The following is a 26,924-nucleotide window of genomic DNA, read 5'->3' as shown; positions in this document are numbered from 1 at the left end:
CTTTATGGGGGAAGGGGCTGTATAGCTTGGTGGCTTCCATCTCAGTAGAAGGCGGACCAGTCTCTTTTGGGAAAAGCTAGCTAGAGTATTCAGGAGGGCATTAAGCAAATAGCAAAAGGGAAGGGTAAAAAGAGGGCCGATAAGAGCACTTAGCACAATATTGAGATGTTGAGAACAAAATTAATCAAGGAACCAAAGCACATGAAGAGAAGAAATTTTTTGAATTGCCTATACACCAATACTAGGAGTCTGGATAACAAACAAATGAGCAATCTGAATTCCTCTTATGAGCATAAATGTGATCTAGTTGATATAACTAAAACCAATGGGATGATTAACCATGACTGGGATGTTAAAAATCAATGGTTATAGCCTATTTAGGAAGGATTGAGTGTGCAAAAGTTCCCCTGTGGGTCCGGAGTCAGAATAGGCCCACTGCTCCTCCTGCATGTCGTAAGAGGCGACTAAAAGGGGGAGAGGGATGGGCTTAGCCAAGTTAGAAATTTGCCCAAGACACACCATATGATGAGCAAGTCAACGATGTCCATACCGGATTGATTGCAGCCCGGGCTAATAATGACCGTACCATCTGTCTCCCACCAAGTGGGACAAGTATACTTCTGATGTTACCCCAACAAAGAGGATCTATGGAAGAGATAACATCACCATAGCCACGTGGAATGTAAGGACATGGAGACAAATAGGGAGGTTGAAACAACTCACATACGAAATGGAACAATACACCTGGCACCTCCTAGGAATCTCTGAGGTCAGATGGAAGAACTTTGGAGAGGCACTAACAGAAGGTGGCCATGGACTCTAATACAGTGGAGAGGACAAATATGTCAACGGTGTAGAATTTCTTGTGCATAAAGATACCAAGAATTCAGTATTAGGATGCCGCCCAATGTCCAGCAGGCTTATTTACATCCGTCTAAAGGCAGTACTGTTTAATATCACAGTGGTAACGAGTCTAAGTCCCTACAACAGACATGACAATCAGCTCCAAGACACCATCGATAAGGTACACAAGAAAGATATCCTGATTGTACAAGGAGGTTGGAATGCTAAAGCGGGTACTGTACAGGCAGATTGGCGAGATTATTGTGGCCCTTTCTGTAATGTGGTAATGAATGAGAGAGGATTGAGATGTTTGGAGTTTGCCAGCTATAACAATCTGGTTCTTGCAAACACATTAAGCATCCAGACAATCAACATGGCACAAACTTTATAGTCTACATCACAGCCAGATAGACTACATCATCATGCAAAACTGATTTCATTTTGGGATTAACAGAGCTAAAACAAGGAGTTTCCCCGGTGAGGATATTGGAAGTGAGCATGACCTTGTGATGCTAAATTTATGCCTGTGGCTAAGGAAAATAGTCAGGCCAAAATTCACCAGAACCAAGTTTGATTTAGAAAGACTCCGAGACCAAAACACTGGAGAGTCATTTCAAGTGATGATCGGTGGAAAATTTGCCCCGCGCTGCTTGCTCTAGAGGAAGACGTAGAAACAATGACCAACAATTTCAATGCTGTAATGAATGAGGCAGCAACGGACATCCTTGGGAAAACATCGTAAGAAGACAAAAACCATGGGTCACAAATGAAATACTACAAATGTGCGACATTAGAAGAGAACTTAAGAGAGAGACAAGAACAGCACTGAGGGAGCTGATAAATACAGAGTGATTGGCAGAAAGATCAAGAAAGGAATGAAAATGGCCAAGGAGATATGGATTGAAAAGCAATGTTCTAAAATTAGAGAGTGTATCAATAATAAAAATAGCAAACGAGCCTCCCAGGTTGTACAAGATCTGACAAAGGAGAGATGGATCAAAGCTAACGTAATCTAAGACAAAGAAGGGAATAGTCTTACAGAAGAAAGGGACATCAATAATGGACAAACTACTGCTCTGATCTATATAACCACCAGACAAATGGAAATTCTAGTGTCTTAGACAGCCCAGATTCAATAGAGGAGGAGTAGGACTTTCTAATACTACGCGAAGAAGGGGAGACAGCTGTGAAATCACTCAAGAATGGAAAGGCTACAGGTATTGACAACATCCCAGCCAAACTGATGAAATTCGGAGGAGAAATAATAATAGATGTACTCACCAAGATCTGCAACAAGATCTGGCAGACAGATAAGTGGCCCTCCACATGGACACAGTCACTAATCATTACTCTGCCAAAGAAAGGCAACCTGCAATTGTGTCAAAATGTTGAAAGTCATAGTGAACAGATTGAAGCCACAAGCAGACAATATCATTGCTGAACAACAGGCTGGCTTTCCTACTGGAAGTACCACCACAGAACTGATTTTCAACCTTCGTGTTCTAGGTGAGAAGTACTTATAACATCAGCAGGACATCCACCATATCTTTGTTGACTTCAAAAAGGCACTTGACAGAGTATGGCACAAAACTCTCTGGGGAACCATGAAGAAGTACAATGTTGGTCGTAAGCTTATTTTTACCATTAAACAACTGTATGCCAAGGCCAGCAGTGCAGTTCTTGTCAATGGCACAATAGGAGAGTGGTTTTGCACCACTGTTGGAGTCTGGCAAGGCTCCCTTCTTTCGCCCACACTGTTCAACATCTACTCGGAGCGCATAATGACTGATGCCCTAGATCACATATGCAGTCAGCATTTGGGGGTGAACAATCTCAAATCTTCAGTTCGCTGATGACATTGATGGCATGGCAGGCAGTGAAGATGAACTTGCCAACCTTGTGAAATGATTGGATGAAACCTCCGCAAAATACGGTATGGAAATCAGTACAGAGAAAACCAACCTGATGACAAACAAACATGATGGGATCAGCTCACATATCACTGTCAGTGGACACGAGCGGGAGCCAGTGAAACAGTTCAAGTATTTGGAGGCAATCATCACTGATAAAGGATTCAAGGCAGAAATTCGTGCAAGAACTGTGCAAACAGCAGCAGCAGCGGCAAAGCTAAAGCCAATTTGGAGGAATAAGAATATCTCCCTGGAATCCAAACTGAAACTGATGCACACATTGGTCATCTCCATCTTTCAGTATGTGTGCGAGCCACGGACCCTTATGGCAGAACTTGAACAGAAAATACAGGTAGTAGAGATGAGATACTTCGGTAAAATCCTGGGCATTTCCTACTTCGACCACGTCACTAATGAAGAGGTCCACAACATCATCACCCAATGCGCTGGGTCATAAGAAGACCTCCTGACGACCGTGAAGAAGCGCAAGCTGAAGTAGTAAGGCCATGTAACAAGATCATCTGGCCTATCCAAGATCATCCTCCAAGGGACAGTACAGGGGAAGAGAAGAAGAGGTAGACAGAAGAAGAGATGGACTGATAACATAGAAGAGTGGACAGGAATGGACTTTGCGGATACTCAAGCATTGACACACAATCATCAGGGGTGGAGACAATTGGTTGATTGCTCATCAGTGATGGTGCCCCAACGACCAATGCGGTTATGGGAGTGATGATGAGTGGGCAAAAGGGGAAGGAGAGTAGCACTCTACGTCAAAAATGGCATTACCCATTTCCGAGTCACTGATAACTAAGGCTAAGATTTAGTCAGGGGTATTTTTAGTAAAAGTCATGGATGTTAGGGGGCTTACTCCTTCACCCACTTACTTCCCCTGGTCCTTCTCGCATGAACAGAGAGCAACAATACCCAAAGTCCAAAGGTGCAAACAATTTGATGTTTATTGGGGTGAACTTCCAGCAAGCATGATTCCAGTTTCCTTCCTTAGTGTCCCCCTTCCCAGCTCTGACACCACAGAGCCTTACTCCTGTATCCCTGTTCCCATTTCCCCCTTTAGCAAAACATGATTCCAATTTCCCCACCCCCATTTCCTGTTCCCATTTCTCCCCCACACACCCACCCAATCACTTCCTGATTGACTGCAGACTATATAGTAAAACTTGAGTTCTGCTTAGCTATACCTTAACCAATCATTTTACTGAAATTTAAATAACCAATCCTAACATATTGTAACATGATTATGTAACCAATTATATCCCACCACCTTAATTAGTTTACACCCAGCAAAACTGATTATACAGCAGACAGAAACAATCACAGAACCAGACAGAGATTATACAGACAAACAATGGGGAAATGGGGACTACAGTGATAGAACAAACACAGAAATGAGGATTTCACATCCCAGCTATTGATAAGTGAGTTCTTGCCAGACAGGATGCTATCAAACTAAGTTTCCTTTTACATCTTCTAGGCACTTCCCTTTCTCTGGAGGCAATAGGCATTATCAGGACAGGACTGTATTCCTAACAACCCAATAGCACCTTCTTTCAATGTGACTAGTTTGGAATGTGAGGAGGTGACCGGTCGCTTCCCAGCTTATGGCTGCCTCTGCTGCTTAGCCAAAGGCCTTAACCTAAGAACAGGGCCTCAGACTGTCACAGTAAGAGAAGGACCTTACACTGGCAGACAGTGATTTTGATTCTTTTATACCTCTATAACTAGCCAAGTGATAAGAATACACCTAAATTCTTAGAGTATAGGCCTTTACACACAGGCCTGAATATCTATATCCTAACACTGGACAGGTAATGGGCAATAAACAAAAATTCATGGCCCGGGACCCGTCCATGACTTTTACTAATAAATACCTCTGACTAAAACTTAGCAGCTCCTGGGGTCCCAGATACTGCTGCTCTGGGGGCCCCCAGGACACTGCTGCTGTGGTGGTGCGGGGGCCAACAGCTAGCCCCTGAGCTGGCAACAGGGGCTGACTGCTCCCAGCCATCCCTGCTTGGGTGCTCCCCAGGACCGCTGCTGGGGCGCTCCCCAGGGCCAGCTGCTCTCACAGCCCAGAGATCAGCCGCATCGGCCATTGCAGCTGTGAAAGTCATGGAGGTCACGGAAAATCATGGAATCCGTGACTTCTGCGACCTCCATGACAGAATCACAGCCTTACTGATAACTAGAAGAAAATGATCCTGAATGCTTATGGAGCAACGTGCTAACAGATAAAGCATAAGATAAGGTATTAGCTGGTGTCTGCTACAGACCACCAAATCACACTAGGAAACAGGATGACCACTTCCTTATGCAACTATTTATAATGCATGATCATGGGGGTTTTCAGTTTGGAAACTGGAGTTCTCACGCTGCCAGTACTAAGACAACCTTGCAATTTTTAAACATTATAGATGTCAATTTCCTAACCCAAAAAGTGTTGCAGACAACATGAGAGAATTCTGTATTAGACCTTTTCTTAATAAATAAATAGGAACTGATCACAGAACTAAAAATTTATGGTAGCTTATGTACAGGTGATCATGACTTGATCACATTTATGATGTGCTATAATATAATATAATATAATATCAAGGAGCACTGGACATGAGAATTCAAAGTGATTTTCAAATTTGTTGAAAAAAAGTCTTTGGTCAGTGAGGAGGGTCCAGTTTGCTGAGTCTCAAGAGCTGAAGGAATAATCTGACCTAACAGAGGTGTCCCTAGTGGAGTCCCAGCAGATATGGGGGATGATGAGATCCCAGTAAACCTTCCAGGTTCTGAGCCTCTTCCTGGGCTAACAGCATTTGTAGCACAGCTCCCATTCTGCAATTCAAGAGGGATTTTAACAAGAGTTGGAACCTGATGAAAAAACCTGTCCGGCACAAATCTGCCAGGAAAGCCTATTAAATTTTGGCCCTTGCATCAGTTAATAGACTGAAGAATCAAACATTACCCCTTTTATATTTTAAAATATCTATAAAATGAGGTTGCACAGGCATAATGAAAGGCAAAATAGTTTAAACAGGAAACTTAAATTAGGATTTTAATATCTGAGACTAACATTTAAAAGAGAATATAAAATGTATCCCAGACACTCACCATCACATGAAATGGCAATGTAATTTGCCAGGTCATCTGCCACTTGATGCAACACGTTTCTGTCCATCATGAAGCCTGAAAGAATCCAATATTCTACCACAGTTCCAAGAATTCCAGTTAGCAGCATAGCTACTTCATCTTTGAAGACCTAAAACAGAATATGTAGTATTTGTAGAATAGCCTTATGAAATACCAAAAACCCCAAAACAAAACGATAATGGTTTGGTAAAAGCAGCAACAACAAAGATCCACTCTGCTGACAATTAACTTTCTCAAAGACTTTACTTTCTCCAGCTCCAGGGCTAACTCTTGCAGGTAGGTTAATATGATTAACATGCCATTAATTACAAGTCAATTGAACACTCAGAAGAAAGTGCTTTACAGTATTTAAAAACAAACACATGCAAAATGAGATCAATACTTGAAGTCACACACAAGAGAGGCTTAGTTAAATCTGGGTTTAAATAAATGATTTCAAGTTGTGCATTTACTTCAATTAAGCTGTTTATTTACTTTTACAGAAATCTTCCTCCCTTGTTGCTCATTAAAATTATTTTTTCCAAAGATATCATCAAATATAAGTTTAAAGCTAAATTATGACGAGACATGGATTTGCTAGAGGCAGGTGAAGATGTAAAGAGGTCCTTTGCTCCACAGAACACAAGTGCAGGAGACAGGCAAACTCTGTCTCCTAGCATTTTGGAATGGGGAACTTTCTTAGTACTGTCAATAATTCTACCCAGCCCAATGGGGGCATGTTTGGGAGGAATGGAGATGGAGATACAAGCCTTATCCCTTCCCTCCATACCTGCTATAGAGGACTAGGCATGGGGAAAAGAATAAGCTTCAGCTTTTTAAAAACGTGTACCCAATATTTTTACAAATCTTGAATGTAGTGCTCAGGAGGCATTGTGACTTGTGAGGTCTTATTACCTATTCACTAATGTTAAGGTACCCAAGGTTCCACCTCTCCCTCATCAATCCTTAGCAGTGAAAAACAAAGTTTAGCTCTTTGACTGAAGCTCCAGCCCACATATTGTATATTAAATCTCGCATCATACTACATGTGAGATCTGGTGCAAGAAACCGTACTGAACAAAATAGCACAGTTTTATCTCCTTTAAGAAGTTCTCTCTCATGTTTTCAACCTGAAAAAATGATGGTCATTTTGTGCAACAAAATTATGAACTGGGACCATTTTTTATGTTAGTATATCAATTACACCAAGTTACGTCTAATTACCAGTTACGTCTGATATTTCTCTGAGACCAAAGTCTGGTTGAGGATCAAATTTTTATTAGAACGATTCTCTTAGCAGAATTAGAAAGCACCAATGACTGAGAAAGTACAAGTTTCATAAATCAGACGGAGATTTATGAAAGAATAATAGAGACTATGGGACAAATCAGACTTAAGGTATCTCCAAACCAATTCTGGAATACACACACACAGTCCATATATCTAACACACAAGGACAGTCTCCACTTAGAACTCAGTAAAATGAAGAAAAACTAATACTTTACTTAAGATGGAGTGAGAAATTTTATTAAAAAAAAAAAAGAGTGAGGAAAGTAGAATTGAGGAGATTAGTTGGGCAGCGGAAGGGTAAAAAAGAGTGGCACACTTTTTCCCTGCTTGATATACGTATTTTTAAACATTCCTAAGAGAGTCAGGAATAGAAAGCAGAAGAGATTAACAGAACTTAAATTTGTTTTGTTATAATGCACTTTTAAGAGCCAGCGGTGCGCAAACTTTTCCAGTCACACCCCCTCTTATCATTAATGGAATCTGTCTGCATGCTGCTCCCTCCCTGCCCATCTGTGGGGGCTGGTCCAGGCCCTGCCGTGCACCCCCCTCCCTCTCAACATTCCTCCTGAGGGGCCCAGACCCCTAGGGGGATGCGCCCCGCAGTTTGTGGACCACTGAGATAAGCAGAATTACTGCAGAGAGATTAAGTGATTTGCCCAAGGTCATGTAAGTAGTCTGGGGTATATCTAGGAATAGAGCCAGATATTCTGTTTCCTTCTCCTGTTCCTCAGCCACCTCTCCATCCTACTTGTTCCCTGATTTTTCTTTCTGGCAAAGGTTGTAGGTATCTTGAAGTATAAGAGGGGATAACAGCTGCTTATAGAGCAAAATGCAACGGATGGGGCCAGCAATGAAAGGGGACAGCCCCAGCAGTGAGGGAGGGAGGGAGACACTCGCTGATGAGGGACACCAGGTAGCTTCTCCCACCTCCCCTTGGAGTCTCTAGCACCCACTAACCAGTTGGGGTGGGGGAAGGGTGCTGATTGGCCAGCTCTCTCACCACTCCAGGGATTTAATCTAGAGCAGAGACCACATGGAGCCACTTTTGGCACTGTTCCAGAAACCTGCTTATAGAGCATATGTTAATGGTGTTCTACAAAACAGATATCAAAGAGCTGCAGAGCAATTTAGCAGATGCACAAATTGGAGCTACAACTCCTCCACAATTAAGTATCTCACCTCTGTGCACTGCCAAGGAAAGCCTACTGTATTCTCAGATTCTTGATAATGAAATTTACTGCTATGATGTCAGCTGGCAGGACTGGCATACGTTCAGTTGGCTGACGTGATAAAACAACATTTGCATAAACTAAGCACTTCTGTTTAGTTAATGATTTGAAGAGAATGCTTCAATGCTACATATAAAGAAAATGGTATCCTAACCCACTAAAACTAATGCCTATGAAAATGCATGAAATTATTTTAAATGAAAATTGCCAAAAAATAGTAGTGATATATACTTTAATGAAAAAGTATGTGTATAAAAAAGTCTCAGTTAACTTCTATATTAAATATGGAAATTACTATCATGCATGGCAACAATCACTATGCAACTATATAGCTCCTATTTATTAACCATAATAGAAAACTTCAAACCAAAGTATTAAAATAATCTATACTGCTATTGTACAACTCTACTCTGCTTCCTAAATATTTTAACCCTTGCATTTTTACATAGTCCTTCTGCAATTTAGTGTAATATTTTGATGAGTAGTTTTAGCATATAATTGAAGGCAAGAATCTTATACATGATGAAGAGACCTTTTATCAATGATTTTGGCATTTAAAAATTAACAATGGCTTTGTAAATCTGAGTGTGTCTCAAATGTTGAAATGACAAACACCTTTGTGAAATGCATACCTGCAAATATTAGCTAAAAGCAAAGCTCCTAGTATTCCGACTATCACTGTTTTGTAAATGATAAAACACTTTGTGTACTAACCTGAATTAAACTGATTACCAATACAAGAAGCTATCTGAGTACAGAATATTTATATTAATGGGAAAATAATTACACAGTGCTCAAGCAGTTCCCCCAACCAACTCAGGAAGACAAGAATCATCATCCTGCCAAAAAATTTTTTGAAGAAGCAACTTTTTAATAACTATTTATGGGAAATCCTCTCTAAGATTTATTTAATATTAAAAAACTTTTGCAAACTAAAAAATGTTTATATAAAAGCATAGGAGTGCTTGGACTTTTTGGAGGCAGAATTTTATTTCCTGTTAGACCCTAATGAAACTGAAAACACTCTCAGAAAATGGACTGAACAGAACTAAAACACTACATTTAAAGATGTTCTAAGAATCTCCTGTCAAAGACAAAGGAAATATAACTGTCAAGAAAGAATTACAACCTCAATACATATATAATTAACAAACTACATATTCATAAAAAGAAGATGCTCCTAAGGACAACCCATAAAGATACTGAGGAAATGAAGAAACTGGGCTCTGGGCTCCGATCCCCGCGGAGGTTCCCTCATCATTGAGGAAGACGGGGGGGCCTCACCTGTCCAAGGTAATTGACAGGGACCTGGAGCTCTGGTGTTTGATGTTATGCCCATAGGGTCCAGCAAGTCCACTACGTGTGCGCCTACCATTACAGTGGCCAGGGCATCATGGAGACTTGATGTCCTTCACGCCTCAAACACTGAGAGCGGTGCCGGCTCCGTCTTAAGACATATGATTCCGGCTCCGACCCCGAAGACAAGTCTGACCTCTGAGACCACAGCAGTGCCGTGCAGGACAGTGCCGGAGAGTGGTGCCAAGGTGAGGATGACCAGTGCTGGAGCATGGCCAGTTTGCCCTTGGAGAGCACAGCCCCTCCGTGCGGTGCCGGTGCTGTCATTGTTGGAGACTGCAGGGCAGCCATCTCTAGGAGGTCCCTCGTGGCCTCGAACGTGTCTGGGGTAGATGGCAGTTCCAACTATCCCATTTGGCTGTCCCATTCTGGAGAGTCCAACAGGACCAGACTCAACGGGTCCACCTGTGCAGCCAGAGTCAACGGTGACCGTTTTGCCTGAGCAGGAGCTAAGTGTCCCAGCACGTGACACACTCGGTGGGCACCATCACGCTCCACTGCTCTTACTTTTGGCAACTCGCATCCCTCAGCTCTTCTTTGCTTCTTATGCAGCACCAGCGAGTGCGATCAGTGCCTGGAGGCCGTCGAGCTTGTCTTTGGTGCTGAAGAGTGGCCTTCACTGCACTGAGATATACCAGACAATAACCCTCAGTGTCTTGTCCTATTACAGGCTCCTCTTCTACTTCTACTGGCTGCAGTATGTCGACAGCTCACTCACATTGTAGCAGAAGCCTGGGCCATTCCAAGAGGAAGCATTTCCATGATGAACTTATGGTTGAAGTTATGGACCGGGCCAATAAGTAGGTCCAGTACCAAAAAAAGAGAGGGCCATGTGGCTAGAAGGAAGGCATGGCGAGAGGCAAGAGGAAAACCTCAGCCTGGCTGCATAGCTTGAGGACAGGGTTTCAGCGTGGGAGCAGGCACTTGCTTTGGAGTTCCTGGAACAAGAGTTGCAGCTAAGAGAGGAGGATAGAGCACAGCAGAAAGAATTGTTTGAGCTGCTGCTATCACTAATGGCTACAAGAGTACCGGCTCCTGCTGCATCACCCACACCATGGCCTGAGTCCCCTACAGGGTATTGCTCTGATGCAGTCCAGAAACAGCTTGGAAAACTCTATGGCTGGGTGGCTGATGCAAATCGGGCCTCCCATGAGTAGCTCGGCAAGGCAACTTTGCCCCTTGCAATCTTCCATATTAATCCCCTCCCCATGCATACCTCCACCCACATTCCCCAGCACGAACTGCACAGCAAATGGGTGAGAAAGGGGAAAGTTAAACAAGGGCCAGAGCACATGCAACAGTAGGGGGTTTCTGTCTTGTACATGATTCCATCTTTGCGCTTGTTCATACACTTTTTTTTTTTTTAAGGTTTTGTTGTTATGGGTGCTTCGGAATGGGTTAATGTACTTTTCTAATACATGTTTATAAATACAGCTTTTTATTTTATCAAGAAAGTTTATTGCTATCACTACATCACATCACACACACAATGTATAAAGGTAAACACAATCTTGGACAATTAGGAATTAGTTTGCCAACACTATTCATAGAATCATAGAATATCAGGGTTGGAAGGGACCTCAGGAGGTCACCTAGTCCAACCCCCTGCTCAAAGCAGGACCAATCCCCAATTAAATCATCCCAGCCAGGACTTTGTCAAGCCTGACCTTAAAAACTTCTAAGGAAGGAGATTCTACCACCTCTCTAGGTAACGCATTCCAGTGTTTCACCACCCTCCTAGTGAAAAAGTTTTTCCTAATATCCAACCTAAACCTCCCCCATTGCAACTTGAGACCATTACTCTTTGTTCTGTCCTCTTCTACCACTGAGAATAAGTCTAGAACCATCCTCTCTGGAACCACCTCTCAGGTAGTTGAAAGCAGCTATCAAATCCCCCCTCATTCTTCTCTTCTGCAGACTAAACAATCCCAGTTCCCTCAGCCTCTCCTCATAACTCATGTGTTCCAGACCCCTAATCATTTTTGTTGCCCTTCGCTGGACTCTCTCCAATTTACCCACATCCTTCTTGTAGTGTGGGGCCCAAAACTGGACACAGTACTCCAGATGAGGCCTCACCAATGTCGAATAGAGGGGGACGATCACGTCCCTCGATCTGCTCGCTATGCCCCTACTTATACATCCCAAAATGCCATTGGTCTTCTTGGCAACAAGGGCACACTGCTGACTCATATCCAGCTTCTCGTCCACTGTTACCCCAGGTCCTTTTCTGCAGAACTGCTGCCTAGCCATTCGGTCCCTAGTCTGTAGTGGTGCATTGGGTTCTTCCGTCCTAAGTGCAGGACCCTGCACTTGTCCTTATTGAACCTCATCCGATTTCTTTTGGCCCAATCCTCCAATTTGTCTAGGTCCCTCTGTATCCTATCCCTGCCCTCCAGCGTATCTACCACTCCTCCTAGTTTAGTATCATCCGCAAATTTGCTGAGAGTGCAATCCACACCATCCTCCAGATCATTTATGAAGATATTGAACAAAACCGGCCCCAGGACCGACCCCTGGGGCACTCCACTTGACACCGGCTGCCAACTAGACATGGAGCCATTGATCACTACCCGTTGAGCCCGACTATCTAGCCAACTTGCTACCCACCTTATAGTGCATTCATCCAGCCCATACTTCTTTAACTTGCTGACAAGAATACTGTGGGAGACTGTGGCAAAAGCTTTGCTAAAGTCAAGAAACAATACATCCACTGCTTTCCCTTCATCCACAGAACCAGTAATCTCATCATAGAAGGCGATTAGATTAGTCAGGCATGACCTTCCCTTGGTGAATCCATGCTGACTGTTCCTGATCACTTTCCTCTCATGTAAGTGCTTTAGGATTGATTCTTTGAGGACCTGCTCCATGATATTTCCAGGGACTGAGGTGAGGCTGACTGACCTGTAGTTCCCAGGATCCTCCTCCTTCCCTTTTTTAAAGATTGGCACTACATTAGCCTTTTTCCAGTCATCTGGGACTTCCCCCGTTCGCCACGAGTTTTCAAAGATAATGGCCAATGGCTCTGCAATCACAGCCGCCAATTCTTTTCGCATTCTTGGATGCAACTCGTCCGGCCCCATGGACTTGTGCACGTCCAGCTTTTCTAAATAGTCCCTAACCACCTCTTTCTCCACAGAGGGCTGGCCATCTATTCCCCATGTTGTGATGCCCAGCGCAGCAGTCTGGGAGCTGACCTTGTTCGTGAAGACAGAGGCAAAAAAAAGCATTGAGTACATTAGCTTTTTCCACATCCTCTGTCACTAGGTTGCCTCCCTCATTCATTAAGGGGCCCACACTTTCCTTGGCTTTCTTCTTGTTGCCAACATACCTGAAGAAACCCTTCTTGTTACTCTTGACATCTCTTGCTAGCTGCAGCTCCAGGTGCGATTTGGCACTCCTGATATCATTCCTACATGCCCGAGCAATATTTTTGTACTCTTCCCTGGTCATATGTCCAACCTTCCACTTCTTGTAAGCTTCTTTTTTATGTTTAAGATCCGCCAGGATTTCACCGTTAAGCCAAGCTGGTCGCCTGCCATATTTACTATTCTTTCGACTCATCGGGATGGTTTGTCCCTGTAACCTCAACACGGATTCCTTGAAATACAGCCAGCTCTCCTGAACTCCTTTTCCCTTCATGTTAGTCCCCCAGGGGATCCTACCCATCCGTTTTCTGAGGGAATCGAAGTCTGCTTTCCTGAAGCCCAGGGTCCGTATCCTGCTGCTTACCTTTCTTCCCTGTGTCAGGATCCTGAACTCAACCAACTCACGGTCACTGCCTCCCAGATTCCCATCCACTTTTGCTTCCCCCACTAATTCTTTCCGGTTTGTGAGCAGCAGGTCAAGAAAAGCTCCCCCCCAGTTGGCTCCTCTAGCACTTGCACCAGGAAATTGTCCCCTACGCTTTCCAAAAACTTACTGGATTGTCTATGCACCGCTGTATTGCTCTCCCAGCAGATATCAGGAAAATTAAAGTCACCCATGAGAACCAGGGCGTGCGATCTAGTAGCTTCTGCGAGTTGCCGGAAGAAAGCCTCATCCACCTCATCCCCCTGGTCCGGTGGTCTATAGCAGACTCCCACCACTACATCACTCTTGTTGCTCACACTTCTAAACTTAATCCAGAGACACTCAGGTTTTTCTGCAGTTTCGTACCGGAGCTCTGAGCAGTCATACTGCTCCCTTACATACAGTGCTACTCCCCCACCTTTTCTGCCCTGCCTGTCCTTCCTGAACAGTTTATAACCATCCATGACAGTACTCCAGTCATGGGAGTTATCCCACCAAGTCTCTGTTATTCCAATCACGTCATAATTCCTTGACATCACCAGGACCTCCAGTTCTCCCTACTTGTTTCCAAGGCTTTGTGCATTCGTATATAAGCACTTGAGATAACCTGCTGATCGCCCCTCATTCTCAGTATGAGGCAGGAGCCCTCCCCTCACAGACGTTCCTGCCTGTGCTTCCTCCCGGTATCCGGCTTTCCCACTTACCTCAGGGCTTTGGTCTCCTTCCCCCAGTGAACCTAGTTTAAAGCCCTCCTCACTAGGTTAGCCAGCCTGCTGGCAAAGATGCTCTTCCCTCTCTTCGTAAGATGGAGCCCGTCTCTGCCTAGCACTCCTCCTTCATGGAACACCATCCCATGGTCAAAGAATCCAAAGCCTTCTCTCCGACACCACCTGCGTAGCCATTCGTTGACTTCCACAATTCGACAGTCCCTACCCTGGCCTTTTCCTTCCACGGGGAGGATGGACGAGAACACCACTTGCGCCTCAAACTCCTTTATCCTTCTTCTCAGAGCCACATAGTCCGCAGTGATCCACTCAAGGTCATTCTTGGCAGTATCATTGGTGCCCACGTGGAGAAGCAGGAAGGGGTAGCGATCCAAGGGCTTGAAGAGTCTCGGCAGTCTGTCACATCGCGAATCTTAGCCCCTGGCAAGCAGCAGACTTCTCGGTTTTCCCGGTCAGGGCGGCAGATAGATGACTCAGTCCCCTGGAGGAGAGAGTCCCCGACCACCACCCGCCTCCTTCTCTTGGGAGTGGTGGTCGTGGAAGCCCCAATCTCAGGACAGTGCATCTCATGCCTCCCAACCAGCAGAGTCTCCTTCTGCTTTCTCCTCCCAGACGTATCATCTGGTCCACTCTCTGCAATGGTACCTGTGGACAGAACATGAAAGCGGTTAGTTACCCGTGTCTGCGTTGCTGGAACCCGGAAATTCCCCCTTCTTCTTCTGGAGGTCACATGTTGCCAAGCTTCTTCACTGGCCTCTTGGCTCCGCTGTGCAACCTGCTCTAAATCTTTAGAGCTTTGTGCTCGTAGAAGCATATCCTGACTTTTGTCCAGAAAATCCTCAGATTCTCATATGCAACGCAGGGTCGTTATCTGTTGCTCCAGACCTTCAATCTTCTCTTCCAATATGGAGACCAGCTTGCACTTTGTACAGACAAAGTTGCTTCTGTCCTCAATTCCTCAATACGGTTATCTACATCAATCCGTATTTCAATCACTTCCTTACATCAATCCGTACTGTGAACCCCTCCATCCCATTTGATAAGTAGTCATGTCATTCATGAGTACACTGCATGGCAATCAACTCCCTACCCCTCTACAAGCACTGAAGCCACATACACCCATACAATCAATGAGCCCCATCCCCTCACCCACAAACACATTCATAGAGGTACTGTCCCCCCAGTTCCATTGGGCCATCCAAGTCCATAATGTGGGAACACAAAGCATGTCTGACTTCTGGAGCCTGGGTGCATCCAGTTCCAGTTGTGGTAGGTTTACTTTCTGGCTGAGTATCCTGATTCAGCAGCCCCTCACTGTCATGGGTCCATTCAGGAGGAAACAGCTCACCTCTGGCTTCACAAATGTTGTGATGAGCACAGCAAGCCACTGTAATGTGGACAGCACTGCTTACACTGGAATCCAAATGATTCTGTAGACATCACCAATGGGATTTCAATCTACCAAAAGCGGATTCAACAACCATTCTTACTGGCTGAGAGTGTAATTAAACCATCTTCTGCCAGGGCCTCTGAAATCAGCGTATGGTTTCATAAGCCAAAGCAAATGGAGGTACAAGGAGTCCCCCAGAATAATGGTGGGGACAGTAATTCTGCTTATGACAATGTCATTTGGTGGGAATAGCGTCCCAGCCTGTCCATGAATGTAGACTCCTGATTGGCAAAACAAAAACAAAAAAAACCCCTGGCAATGTGAACTTTTCCAGTGCAACCCACATTGACATTCACAAAAATTGACCTCTGTAGTCCACGAGGGCCTGCACAATGATAGTTTATGTACTCCTGTCCTCCTAAAGGAGCATAAACTGTGGGCACATGAGTGCAATCAATGGCCACGTACAATATGAAAACTCCATTCTCTCAAAGCCAGCAGTTAATTCAGGAATATCTTTTATACTCACCTCCCTGGGGTAAACCACTTGACTGATCGCCTCAGAAACCTCCGCCACCACTCTAACTACAGTCAAACTTTCCAACACCAAACTGGTTGGCAGAGGGCCTGTAGCAATCCATAGTAGCCAGCTTCCAGATGATTACAGCAATCCACTTCTGGATTGGCTAGGCCACTCTGATGCATGTGTCTTTACACTGGGAAAGTCGGGGCAAACTTCTTGCAAAGCTCTAAAAATGTAACTTTCCTCATGTTAAAGTTCTGGAACCACTGCTGATCATCCTAGGTCTGCATGATGATGTAATTCCACCAGGCTGTACTTGTGGCCTTACTCCAGAAGCACTGGTCTATGTAGGGGGCACCAGTGGCTGTACTGAGTGTCATGAACAGCATCAGCCAGTTTGAGCCTTCCATGTCTGTGCCCTCCTCCTTCTCCATCATAAACTATGTTGGGTGCCTTTGGTGGGTCAGAAAACGCCATCAAAATGCTCCCAGCATTTCACGGATGCTCTCCCTATTTCCTGACACAGGAGTGAAAGCACAAACAAAAGGCATCTCTTCCATGTTGCTGGCTCCAGCAGGTGGGGATGCACAGACAAAATGAGTGCTTGACAGGATGTATTGATGGGTCATTCAAACTTCCTGTAACGTGCAGGGCAGACAGTCAAGTTTTCCCACAGTGCACCATGGTCAAAGGGCTAGAGCAGCCACATTTCAGGAGGGTGCTTGGGAGTCTGGGATATAGTTGGTTTGACACAGGTCTGCATTCTGCAGTGTGGATGCCAGAGCACCATGTTCCAGCCCAGGTTAGAAAATTCTTCATATAGGGTTAACAATCAGTGTAGACACTCAAGCCCTGGGTTCTCTAATCAGGGATCAGATGACTCAAGTCCCACGAGCCCTGGGCTCACACTGCAGTATAGATATGCCCTAGGACACAGCCAAATGATTAAGATTTAAAACTCTTGTAATAATTTGTTGGGATATGCAAATATTGTTGTAAACTAAAATACCAAGTTTATCCAGTTAACCTCCAAAAGGTTGGCATATGTTCCTGGAGAGGAGGCAGACCTAAACATTGGTAACAGAAAAATAGTGGGACTTAACTGGATTTAAGATTCTTAATATTCCAATTATTGGACTATCTTAAGACAGAAAAATGGCTTTTTCTAAATAAACTCACTTAAATATTTTCTTTGATTTCGTAGGGTTTAATTAAGATTGCTTACTTCACATAACAAACAGACGGGTTCTCACCAATCCTCCTCCCGCCCAAGCTTATGGAGAGAAGGGGAATTCTGCTCCCTATTTGCTAAGCTCAATGCTACAGAAACACTCCAAATTTTCCTTCTGCACCTCTAACACAAAGAAATTGAAAAGAGAGGCAAAGCTAGCTATGTAGCAATGGGGAGGATTTGCTCCTGTGAGTGTTTCTTTTGAACTGATCTTTTCATCTACATTAAGGGATTTAAAACTGACTATCTAGACAAAGTTTGGTACCCATGTTTTGCAGACAATAGCTCAAAACTGAAAACACAGAAAGGGATAATAATTGAGCTTTGCACATATCAGGGAGCAAGTTATTCATACAAGATTACTAACAAAACATTTTTATCAATCTTATTTTTGTTTAAAATATGAGGCAAAGAAATTAAATGCACAGCTAAGGAATGAGGGCTATTTAAAAAAACAAAGCAAAACACCACAACACAGTAGCTTGTCAGGGAACAATATAATATAGCTGCATTGTAAGGCCAGATTTCACATCTGCTGGGATGTTATACAATGTAGAGTATAAAATGAAAGTTGAACAGCAATGGGAACCTTGTTTTTGTGGAAAAGGACAACTGATACTTTAGGTTTAAGTCTATTACAGACTTCTGTGTATGTTTGATTCTACAGTTTAGTCTTATCAAAAGTTGTTTGTTTCTTTTTAATCAATACACCTTATACTGTAGTCTACTTGTCTACAAGTTAATATTGTACTTACTGAAGAAACAATACAACTTGTAACACTGTATGGTTTAAAAAGTTGAAACTTTTGAACAGAAGAAAGGGCAAGATTAAAAAAGAAAGTGGGTGCCTACATTTAAGCTCCAGAATTTACACTTAGGAACCTAAAAGAATGGTTTGATTTTCAAGCGGTATTGAAATTCCCACTGAAAGTCAACGGGACATTTGCTTTCTTGGTGTTCAATATCTTTGGGAAAAAAAAAAAAATCATGACACTTGATTAAGCTGCTAATATGGATTTGGAAGCCTAAATTTAGGCACCTGAAATATATGTATGTATATGTATATATCTTGACCATGGATAAAGGACAATACTTTATTTCTGCATGGCTTGTTTCACCCTCTCTCAAAAACAGTAGGTGGACTGGTTATAATTAAAGTAACCTGAGAAAAGCTTTCAGTGTGTTTAAATCTCTCTGCCTTCTTCACACTATGCAGAACAATCAGATAGTACATTGGAAATGTTTTTCTTTCTACAATACTTCATTTTCTGTAATTGTCTTGTGATAGTGCTGAAAAGATGTGTGTTGCCTTCGTATTCTATACTTTCACAATAATTTTCAAAGAATGGTGACGAGTTTGTACTTTTGTATGGGAACTGAATAGTCAAAGACACTTTAGAAAGGCTTTAGCAAGGGAGGGGTGGTATATAGAGGACAGCCAGTTTCAGTTCAGGTCATTGTCCTGCTAGCCAGCATGCTATGGAACAGCAGTTATGTTGTCTTCCATTCTGTTTGGATGAAAAAAAACTAGAGGAGGCACCAAAGGAAACTCAAGGGATTGGGAAGAAAACTGGTGAGTTCACAGAAAAAGGTTCAGGTTAAAAAAGGTATATAAAACAACAAAACCCCACTTGTTTCATTAGTTCTATCCTCAGACAATATTTACTGAATAATTTTTTTTCTAAAAAGTACTTTTCATTGTAAAATAAGATAATTACCTCATTGGTTACAGTTTATTTGATAAGGCATCGTAACCTTATGTCCCTAATGACTGCAATAACACCTGCTGGTAAAAGCATATGAACATCTGAGTGCAAACAGAAAACCACTCATGACTCCATTACATTTCCTCTTTACAGATCAATATATGAGAACCTTATAGAGCAGTTCATTTCCTTTTGTGGAGCAAAAGTCAGCATGCTTCACAACAAAAGGTAGATGTAACAAGCAGCTTTGATACCTGAATGTAGTTTCTCAGAAAGGAGTGAAGAAATAAATGCTTTTTAAAAAAAATACATTGACCTTCATTACTTTTTTTTATAGAAAATGAATCATACTCACATCATTTGTTTTGAACTTTTCTCTATAGGAATGTATGACCCAATCTACCAGAATATTTATCTGTTTGGTAAAAAGCAGAGAGGTTTCACTTCCCAACCAAAAGGTCTTCAGAAGAACTGTCTGTGGCATAACTTGCAGAAGCTGTGAATTAGCCCCTTCACATAATCTATAGAAGAAAAAGAAAAAGTGAACAAAACCTAAAGCTTTATGCCAATTTGATTACTATAGTTACTAGACAGATAACACGTCTCCTGTCAAAACATACAAAGGTTTGGAAATTTTTAAGCACAGAAAGATCATACACAATTTTTGATGAATAATATATGTAAAATGATGACAGCCAAAGTGAAGGAACTCAAATGTTGTGTTAATATTATATAAATATAATTACAGTTGGAACAAAAGGAAAATTTTTACTTTATAAGGCAATCATACATACATCTATTCATTTACATTAAATAGGGAGGATGAGATAATACAAGTGCTTACAGATTAAAAAAGACAACATGTATGCTGTATGTTCAAGGTCTTTCAATTAAGAATTTGCTGGGCAATAAAAAAAAAATCTAAGGACTGCAAAGCTAAAAAACTCACCCTTATGAAACAAAATTAAACACCTATCCACACACGTAACATAGTGGGAAAATAATACGTAAAAAAATTAGTCAGAAGTCTCCATACAAATATCCAGGCAGCATATTCTTTTAACATAATGAAATCTAGTTATAAACAGGCAAAGAAATGAGAGATTTCAAAGGAAACATTTAGCAAGTGCATGACCAAATACCACTTGCAAACCTCTATGAGGACTGTATCCCATTTCAGAGACAGCGAGCATAGTAAAGACAGAGTACAATTCCGTTGTGGATTGAGAAATGGGTTTGAATTTTTCAGCAGCAGCAGAAGTAAAGTAAAGTATTCTCCTATAAAACTTACCTTCTTGTTAAAGCCTGTACTTCAGCATTCACTAAATTAAAGAAAAACTTGAGTAATGCTTTGTGAACCACCCTCTGTTCACTTATTTTTTCTGAAACAGAGACTGCATGACAAAAACCTTTGCAGTAAAGGCAAGATCTGAAAAATAAAGCACCAGACAATCTTTAAGTTTGAAATGATCTACTGACTAATCAATGCATGATGCAATTCTGACATTTTAGTTCCGAAATTGCAGTAATATAGTTGTGAGGTTTTGTAAATGCAATCAAATCAGCAGTTCAGAAATAATCATAATTAATAAAATGACAAAACATAGTGACCCTATTACAGGTGTCACACTTGAACATGAAAGTGAGAATAACTGAAGGATTCTTTAAACTTGGTCAAAACTTTGCTCAGGATGAAACTTGCCATATACAATATCAATTTAGGAGGGAATTTCTCTATGTCCAGATTAAAAATATAAATTAAGAAAGTTAGTTATTTGTGCACAAAAGTTGAACTTCACCAGTGCACGGAGGGCCAACGCAAGGCACTACTCATGTCAGTTCTATTTTGAAGCCTTTAGTAGAATTTAAGTAATGCACAGGCCTTGTGCTGGCACAGTGCACAGAGTGAGTCCTACCTAAATTAATTTTTACTTAAAGGACATTAATTTGTGTTTCTAATATATTGTAACTAAATGTATATTTACAGACCAATACCATTGATGACTTAAGGCCAGATTTTCAGCAATTTTTAAAATATATATTCTGTGCTGGCATGGTCACTGATTAGGTGTTTGATCTCATGTGTTATTTTGTGGAAAAAAAGTTTTAATGAAAGGTGCATGTTATAGTGTGAGATAAATTATTGTTGCATTTAGCACATTTCCTTGTGCACTGGAGAAGGAACGGAATTCCTTGTGGAGGGGCAGAGTTCTTGTATTTAATAGAATATTTATAAAAAGGCTTTAATTCCAAAAGATTTCCTAGCACTTTGGAAACTACAGCATGATCCTGTAAACCTTTACTCACATGAGTAAGAGTTTCCATGATTAGATCTTATTTGCATATCATTTTAGCCACGCCTTGATGAAACTTCATAATTTAACAACATGATGAACTGTTTTAAGACAAGAGCAGAACATCTTTTCTAGTTTACATTTTTGGAGGAATTTGACATTGGCAGAGTAACTACCCTTGATATATCCAGCACTGATTCGTTTTGTGTTTTTCTCCAATTAAGTCTTCTGCCAAAGGTTTGAAGAGCTCTATCAACAATTATATTCCCAAATCTCAGATATTTTTTAGCATCTGAACATTGATGGGTTTATTTCTGGTTTCTTTTTGAATTAAAACCTCATTAGCGTAAGTTTCCTACACTGAATTGTATAAGCCACCTATTAGCCCAATGTCCCATGTCTGTTCATGTCATTCTGAGTTTGAGTGCCTTCCTTCTCTGTTCAGGATGGTTTGATAATAAACCACCTGAGAACAGTGCTTTGCAAAGCATTCCTATACAAAATTGTTAGTTGTCAAATTACACAGATTCAACTTTTTCTTTTTCACTCACCCTGGAAAGGTTACTACTGGCCATGAGTGAGTGGCTTTTTCAAGCCCTGCACATAACATATGGCTTTTAAATTGAGGGAGTTGCCTCCTCTTTTTCAACCACCCACAGAAAAAGAAAGCACACACCAATCTCTTTTCTACCCATCATCAGGATAATCATTTTAGTTTTCAACTGTCTTCTCGGTCTGTAGTTGAAAGTATGGTGTATCAGCTTTGAAATGCTAGTATTAAATTATTTGACTGAGAGGTAGGAAAACATGAACACATCAAGGACTCCCTACAGAGCCAGTGCCTTGGTGTGCTACAAAGCTAAGGCACCAGCACCTGGCAGCTCAAGCTCTTATGGATTGCCACAGTGACTTAGCTCCCCACCCCAGGCCTGCTGCAGAGTCCCTGTCTACCTACGCATAACCTTTCCAACTCAAGTCTGAAGTACAATCCCACCTTACCTCTGTCCCCCAAACTGCTATTCATCCTCCTGGTAGCTCCCCACACAGTGCACTAGGAAGGTAAGAAGGCTATGAATACACAATATTCATGTCTTCCCTGCAAACCTCTGGAAGAGATTTCCACACTACCCAGTTGTAGCCATGGTGGATGGGTTATGCGTTTGATTGTGATGTAGAGGAACTGGGTATGTGCATTATGGCTGGCTATATGTTAGGAAGTACAAGGGAGTTTGCTGGGGAGAGAAGGAGTCAGTGTGCATTTGCATAGTATGATGACTGTCTATTAAAACAAATGATAAAGTCTGCCTTGGACTTGTGATTTCATTGAGCTTTAATAATGGAGGAATGTGCATTTTAGTGACTTCCTTGTAAGTGAATGGAGTTTGTATGCGAGTGTAACAACAGTTTATACTTACAATGGTTTCAGAATATGGAATGATATATTTAAACAAAAAAATCCTATATGCATTTCTATACTGGTCAACATTGCCATATTAGAGTACTTAAATGTTAAACTAGAGAAGATATCACAGCGATGAACTGAGGTGCAGTCACTCTTTCCAGAGATGAAATGAATCAGTTTCTGTTCACAAAAGTCATAGAAACCTGAAATTCTCCTTTTATCAGGTGGAAGCACCCAAAAGGCTGCTGTCCTGAGTCTTGTGTTTGTATAGTGTATTAAGACCAATACACAAGTTTGCAAATTTCATGCTGAAAATGAAAACATAACATGAAACTGCATATTTGACAAGATAAGATTTATACTGTTTTATTTGCAGCAAAATAGATATAAAAAGCACAGGTTTCAGAGTAGCAGCCGTGTTAGTCTGTTTTCACAAAAAGAAAAGGAGTACTTGTGGCACCTTAGAGACTAACCAATTTATTTGACCATAAGCTTTCATGTGAAGTGAGCTGTAGCTCACGGAAGTTTACGCTCAAATAAATTGGTTAGTCTCTAAGGTGCCACAAGTACTCCTTTTCTTTTCGCGAAAAGCACAGTAGTAATATACATTGATCTAGATTGTCAAAAGCCACACAATATACAAATAATTATCCTGAAACATTTAATATAGAAATGCAAAGAACGGGAGAAACAAGAAGTGTATAATTTTTCTCTAAAGTGACAGCCATTTTCAGGGAGTTCAGATTAATTGAAATTTATAATAAAAGTTCTGAAATGTACAAATGCTATTCTAGTTATAGAAAACCTTCACTTACAATGAACTAATTACAGTACATTGAAAAAGTGACTTTCGTATAATAGGGCTTTATATGTAAATTCTATAATTTTTAACTAAGGAGACCTTTTTCTGAAAAAGTGTGATATTAATTGTTTCCACTTAGCCAAGCTTTTAGAGAGAGAGAGAAGCCCCCAAACAAGAGAACATACAAAAACCCTTTCCAACTGCTTCTTACCTCACAAGCATCTCTACCAGAGACCATGTTCCTCTCATGCAAATAGGACACTGAAGAAATTCCAGATAATATCTTAACATCGAGGGAGACTTCCAAGGAGGATCAAGTTGAAGAAGAATATACAAGATGTGAAAAAATTTAGCAGAGAATACTGTGTCTGTATTTCCCTGTTTTAAAAATAAGAAATAAATATTGGTTCTGTACTGGCCAAAGACTTAATAGTAAAGAACTTCTGTGTTAGTCATACTCCTCCTAAATTCAAAGTCATCCAAAATTCAAATTCACAGATGACAAATGTTAGCTTAATATCATGTGGGAAAGGGAGAGAGAGGAATATAAGAGGCAAAATATTGTAATTTGCATAGAAAAGGAAAAAAATAAGCGTAACTTGAACCAAAAATGGTATTCAGCTCTGATATTAACTCATTTATACCAGTGAATTTTATCTCTTACAGAGTTGGGAATGATGCAGTGTAAGTGTGTATGCAATTGCTTTATATATACACCCTCCTGCTCATTGCCTTGCCTGCAAATACCAATTCAGACCTGTGTATGTGCAAGTCATGCTCATTTTGCAGAATCACAATACCAAAACAGTGCAAGTTACACCATTTGATTAATCCTGAATTTTCAATTCTTTTCAATTCCGACCTGTTTCCTATTTCCAAATTATCTTTATGCTATTCAGAGAGACCAAGATTTCTATTGCTGCCAACCAAAGTATTGGAAAGCCTCAACCTCACTGCTTACCCTTCCTTTCTGTAACTGTTTTTATATTTACATATAAGGACAGCATTTAACAATAAGATGGGTACTACATTAATAGGGCTTATGAAAAATACTATTTGGTTTCTGATTGTTTTCAATTATTTAAATAAATTATACTGGAGAAAAAGTTGAGAGTGTGCGAGTGCATGCACAAGTATTTCACTTTTATCCACTGACATCCCCCATGGTCTTAGAGTGGTTATCCTTATATACACTATAGTCTCAGTTGATACAAACATGTAACTTACTATATAATTTGTTAAAAGAAAAGGAGGACTTGTGGCACCTTAGAGACTAACCAATTTATTTGAGCATGAGCTTTCGTGAGCTACAGCTCACTTCATCAGATGCATACCGTGGAAACTGCAGCAGACTTTATATATACACAGAGAATGGGGGTGGAGGGTAAGAAAACCTGGATTTGTGCTGGAAATGGCCTAACCTGATGATCACTTTAGATAAGCTATTACCAGCAGGACGGTGGGGTGGGAGGAGGTATTGTTTCATATTCTCTGTGTATATATAAAGTCTGCTGCAGTTTCCACGGTATGCATCTGATGAAGTGAGCTGTAGCTCACGAAAGCTCATGCTCAAATAAATTGGTTAGTCTCTAAGGTGCCACAAGTACTCCTTTTCTTTTTGCGAATACAGACTAACACGGCTGTTACTCTGAAACCTATATAATTTGTTACCTGCATAAATGTAGATAGTATAGTCCTAAAGGAGGTAATGTTGACAGTATGAAAAAGACTATATTTATTTGCTCAATCTGAATGAATAATTTTCTGTCTTGCATGGTATGCTGGGATCTGACTCTTTCAACAATATATTCACAGTATATTCTGATGAAGTAGTGGTTAAGGGAACATTGGTTAAAGAAATCATGGATGAAGACACTCTTTTTTTAAAATATATTGTTGGTATCTGATTAAGACCATGTTTTTTACATTCCCTCCCCTGATTTAATACTGCGAAAGACCAAGCCTTTAGTTCTCACCTGTAGCATATGCTCTAGAAGAGAATGAAGAAGTTGCACAGGAGGGATGGAGTATTTTTGAGTAGCAGCAAGTTCTGTGATTACATCAGTAAAGAAATGTCCTTCTACTAGTCCTTCAAGTATACACAATATACCTCTGGAGAGGTCAATAGTTTTAACCTAGGAATGGCAAATATTTGTGAATAACTGCATAGAAGGAATGGCTAAATAAAAGATTTATAAACATAGTTCTTTCTTAAAAGAAAAATGAGAACCAACTAAAAGTTTAGTCCCTTTAGATACAAAAGGGAAACATTTATGAATCTTTATACAAAATTTCTTTGGCCAAAAAGTATGTATATACTTTTGTTCATCATATAACAAGGTAAGAAATTGTTTGAATATATAGAAAACAACAGTTCTAATTTAAAGTAATTACTAATTTATAGTGCAATCCACTGATATGATGAATGTCTTCTGCAAGGACCTCACTGCTCCTAACCGCTACTATTTGAACTCCCACTAAAAGCACTCAGTACCTTGCAGGATACGCTTATCATCTCAGGCGATTGAGTCATAGTATGTTATTATTTAAGCCCCAGCAATTTACTGTACTTACTCTGAGCTCTCATCTACACTGGCACTGGCATGTAGGGTATGCATAGTTACATGCTGCAGTGAAGCGCAGGCAGTGTCCACACTGCAGTGTGTAGCTACACATGGCAGTGAAAGGCTCTGATGGGGGGAAAGCAGTGGGTAGCAGCCAGAACCTTCACCCACCACAAAGAACTGCTCCAGCAGCAGGATGCTACACTGCTAAAAACTGTAGGGCATGTAGGAAGTCATGTAGGGTATATACCCTCAGGTTCTGGTGTGTCTTTACTCGCCTAAGCAGCGTCTCACTGTCTACACTTTATTTATACCTGTGCTGGGGTTATACAGAACATACTGTACATGCCACTGTAAATGTAGACATGGCCTAAGGGTATATATTGTAGGAAGTCTTCACTCTTTCGGGTGTGCCTTCTGAGAGCTTGGTAGAAAACTTCCACAGAATAAAATTTCTAAAGCCATGGGGTGCCTCACATAATCACACCCACAATGGAAACCACAGTGATTTCCAATGCCTGCAACTGTCAAGTTCCTTTCTGGGAGAGGTGAAAAATTATCAATTGAAAAACCTGCTCCAAAAAAAACAGATCCCTCAATTCAGGGAAGATGATTGGATAAGTGCTGAACTATTATATGTTACACCTTCAGAAATCAAGAATTACAGGTACTTACTTCTGTACCACATCCACTCAGTTGGTCTATTTGAGTAGACTTCTGTTTCACAGTCTG

At 41.3% G+C, this 26,924-nt stretch overlaps 1 protein-coding gene across 1 annotated transcript in view; it reads right to left on the bottom strand.

Moving 5' to 3' along the window:
• SLF1 (SMC5/6 complex localization factor 1) overlaps positions 1-26,924 on the bottom strand; it is a 73,935-nt gene that overhangs the window by 20,349 nt on the left and 26,662 nt on the right. The window contains exons 7-12 of the mRNA XM_077817197.1: positions 26,868-26,921; positions 25,605-25,763; positions 23,840-24,006; positions 20,422-20,559; positions 19,486-19,651; positions 5,874-6,021 (exon numbers count right to left, since the gene is read on the bottom strand). Of these exons, the coding sequence (XP_077673323.1) occupies positions 5,874-6,021; positions 19,486-19,651; positions 20,422-20,559; positions 23,840-24,006; positions 25,605-25,763; positions 26,868-26,921 (832 nt within the window). The remainder of the gene's footprint in view (positions 1-5,873; positions 6,022-19,485; positions 19,652-20,421; positions 20,560-23,839; positions 24,007-25,604; positions 25,764-26,867; positions 26,922-26,924) is intronic.

The sequence above is a fragment of the Eretmochelys imbricata genome, chromosome 5 (assembly GCF_965152235.1).
Source record: "Eretmochelys imbricata isolate rEreImb1 chromosome 5, rEreImb1.hap1, whole genome shotgun sequence".
Taxonomy (NCBI): Eukaryota; Metazoa; Chordata; order Testudines; family Cheloniidae; genus Eretmochelys; species Eretmochelys imbricata.
This window is presented reverse-complemented; position numbering and strand designations above follow the sequence as displayed.